At 38.3% G+C, this 2738-nt stretch overlaps 1 protein-coding gene across 1 annotated transcript; it reads right to left on the bottom strand.

Moving 5' to 3' along the window:
• Positions 1-282: 282 nt before the first annotated feature.
• Positions 283-2101, bottom strand: LOC109433437 (uncharacterized). Its single transcript, XM_019709865.3, has 2 exons — positions 1672-2101; positions 283-1612 (listed from the first exon to the last, which is right to left on the bottom strand). Exons 1-2 carry the CDS (start codon positions 1845-1847, stop codon positions 466-468), a joined length of 1323 nt encoding a protein of 440 aa, XP_019565410.3. The 5' UTR covers positions 1848-2101; the 3' UTR covers positions 283-465.
• Between the last annotated feature and the right edge of the window lie 637 nt (positions 2102-2738).

Here is a 2738-nt window from a genome sequence, read left to right as displayed (position 1 = left end):
AGCCACACAAGTTTTTCATATTCAACCTGGAAATAGGTTCAGCTTCTGCTCAGTGCTGTTGGTGATTGAATCTAGATATGCCAAAAGGAAATTTTCTGCACTTTTTTTACCCCGATTTGAACCCAGTTGACGGTACCTATAAATAATGAAAGGACGTATAGAACTAGTGGAACAAAGATGTAGTTCTCTTTGAGATCTTAATATTTGATTTTATTAAGAGATCAATGAACCGTTTGGTTTGAAGTCATAATATGCTAGAAATTAACCACTCCAAAAAAAATCTTCTGTTGATAAATGTCAAAAGTTTATTTAGGTAGATGTTCACGTTTTTTTTCAGGTGTTTATAACATATAAGTAAATTCGTTTGTTATTTATTTATGGACTATGATTCAACACATAATACAATTGAAATGTATTTTAACGATTTGATCGTTTGTCCTTCGCACAAATTATGATAAAAAATATTTAGTCATCATCGACAATCGAAAAGTATCCCAGTTGACTAAGGTGTCTAAAGATTTCAATAAGTCGTTTATCTACTGCTTCTCCACCGCTGACTCTGGTCCAGTGCTTCATATCAGCAGAATTTAAGTCCTTGACAAAATGGTGCGCCAGTTGGGCACATTCTTCCTCCGAACACAGCATCCACGGTAAAAAGTGAGCTGCTATAAATCCTCCATATAAACCAAATTTACCCATATGCTTCATGAAGTTGTCGTAACTGTAGGTTTCCAAACGTGGATCAGTTCTTGCGCATTTCAGTATGTCGACTAACGTGTCCATGAGGCTATCGTAGTAATATTTCAATAGTGGAGTCCAAAACTGCTCACGAAATCCTGTCGGCATGCTCATGCACATGAAGAATGACAAATCTATAGATGGTGTGGCGTAACGATTTTCCTGGAAATCAAACATTCGAAGATCCACCGGTTTGCCATTTTCGTATTTAAACATCACATTGTTTCTGTTATAGTCACCGTGCAGAATTACGGAAAACTCGTTTCGTTCCAAAAATTTCTGCATTAGTTGTATGGGCTGTTCTCCATATTTGCTGCGAAGTTTAGTCATATTGGTTTTGAATTGGTCAGAATCAAGTACATTAGGATGCTTATCGATGTATTCGTAGATTCTATCCATACCAAGTTTGATTAGCGTGGCATAGCTATCCAATAGTTTGCCATCTTTGCTGAAGTTCATCGGAATAATCCCATCCACAACTTTGTCTAACTCCGCTTTATTCTCGATTTTCATGGCATATGTACACGCATGAAATTGTGCAATGTTCTTAGCCATAAGCTTCAAATGAGCCTCATCCAAATCATTTCTCGGTCCCGCTTTGAATCCATCCAGCGTCATGTTTTCCATTACCAGGATTGTTTCGTAAATGTTACTAAAGTTAGGAATTTTACCCGCCTTGCCGTACAATATGTGCGGACACCAATCACTTCCTCGAACAGTGCAATTTCTCGACGTTAAGAGCTCAGTAAACACCGGTATCACTTTGGTGTAGATGTAGATTTCGTTGCTAAATTGAGTTTTGGCAAATGAAGTCTCCCGAAATGCTTCGTCGCCTTTCATTATCTTCACCATCAAGTTGATTGTTTTCTGCTCGCTAAAATAAATATACACATTACTATGCATGCTTGATATACAAATACTGAATTCCTTTACCTTGTTTTCTTATCCTTTGTCACCAGCACCAGATTGTGTATGACGGACATGAATCCATCCAGATGTTCCGGGGTCGAAAGTTTGACCTCAACCAAATCGGCATTCGCATTCAGCACTCCCACGATGGTTTCGGCCAGTTCTCCGCGGATGAAATCCATTTTTCGTTGTTCCTCCATTCTGCAGCAAACTGTGTGCGAAACACTTCCACTCAATGCAATCGCGTAATGCTACACGCTGGAAGGTTCACCGAGTTCTGATCACTCGCATCGCCTGGCAAGCAATTTATCAACGAACAAACATCACTGAATGTACTTGATTTGCCGGTTCCTGATTAGAAATACACCCCGCTTGAAGCGAGGACGGTGTAAACAATCAACACAAAGTTGAGCATCAGCTTTGACACGACAACAAAAATTGCGATGTTGATAGGTGACAGGTAAAATGTAGCTGGTGCACACGGTATACGGTGGTCGGTGCTAATGGGTGCCTTAAGTGCTGCCAGTTCGTTTGTGTATGCATGATAATAGAGTTACGTAGTGAATGGTGATTTTTTCCTGGTATATTTTATTGTGGAAATCGCCAATTTTGGCAATAAAAACCGAATTATTTCAGATGATGGATTGAACAGGAGGTAAACATCTTATTTCGAGTACCTCATCATCAATTGCTTCAGCATCTTATTGAGTGTACGGACGAAACTCGGATCAGTGCGATCCGAGTATTTCAGGCGTTTGATTTGAATAGGTCCTAAGTTTGCTGTGATCCCTATGTAGATTCGACCTATTCAAATCGAACGCCAGATTTGTCAGATAGTGCGTTGTTTGATTTTCTTGATAAGTGTCATTTTCTGATTTTAATTGAGTAGTTTGTCATTTTTGTGATTTTAATAGCAAATGATGAGAACCTATGTAAAGTTTCATCTCACAAAGACCCGTTTGGAAAATTACCCAAAAACGCTAGATATGTGCATGTTTATTAATTTTGTGAAATAAAGGCACAACTCAGAATCAGTCAACTTTTTCCATAGTTGTTGAAAAATAATATTCTACAATTTATTAATCAAAAAG

Source organism: Aedes albopictus, chromosome 3, assembly GCF_035046485.1.
Source record: "Aedes albopictus strain Foshan chromosome 3, AalbF5, whole genome shotgun sequence".
Taxonomy (NCBI): domain Eukaryota; kingdom Metazoa; phylum Arthropoda; class Insecta; order Diptera; family Culicidae; genus Aedes; species Aedes albopictus.
Note: the sequence above shows the minus strand (reverse complement) of the source record. Positions and strands in the feature narration are given on the sequence as shown.

What these genes read in the sequence shown, in the direction of transcription:
- LOC109433437 (XM_019709865.3), bottom strand. Translation starts at nt 1,847, where the DNA reads ATGGAGGAACAACGAAAAATGGATTTCATCCGCGGAGAACTGGCCGAA. An exon ending in ACAAAGGATAAGAAAACAAG is followed by an intron (nt 1,613 to 1,671) that starts GTAAAGGAATTC and finishes TATTTATTTTAG; the next exon opens with CGAGCAGAAAACAATCAACT.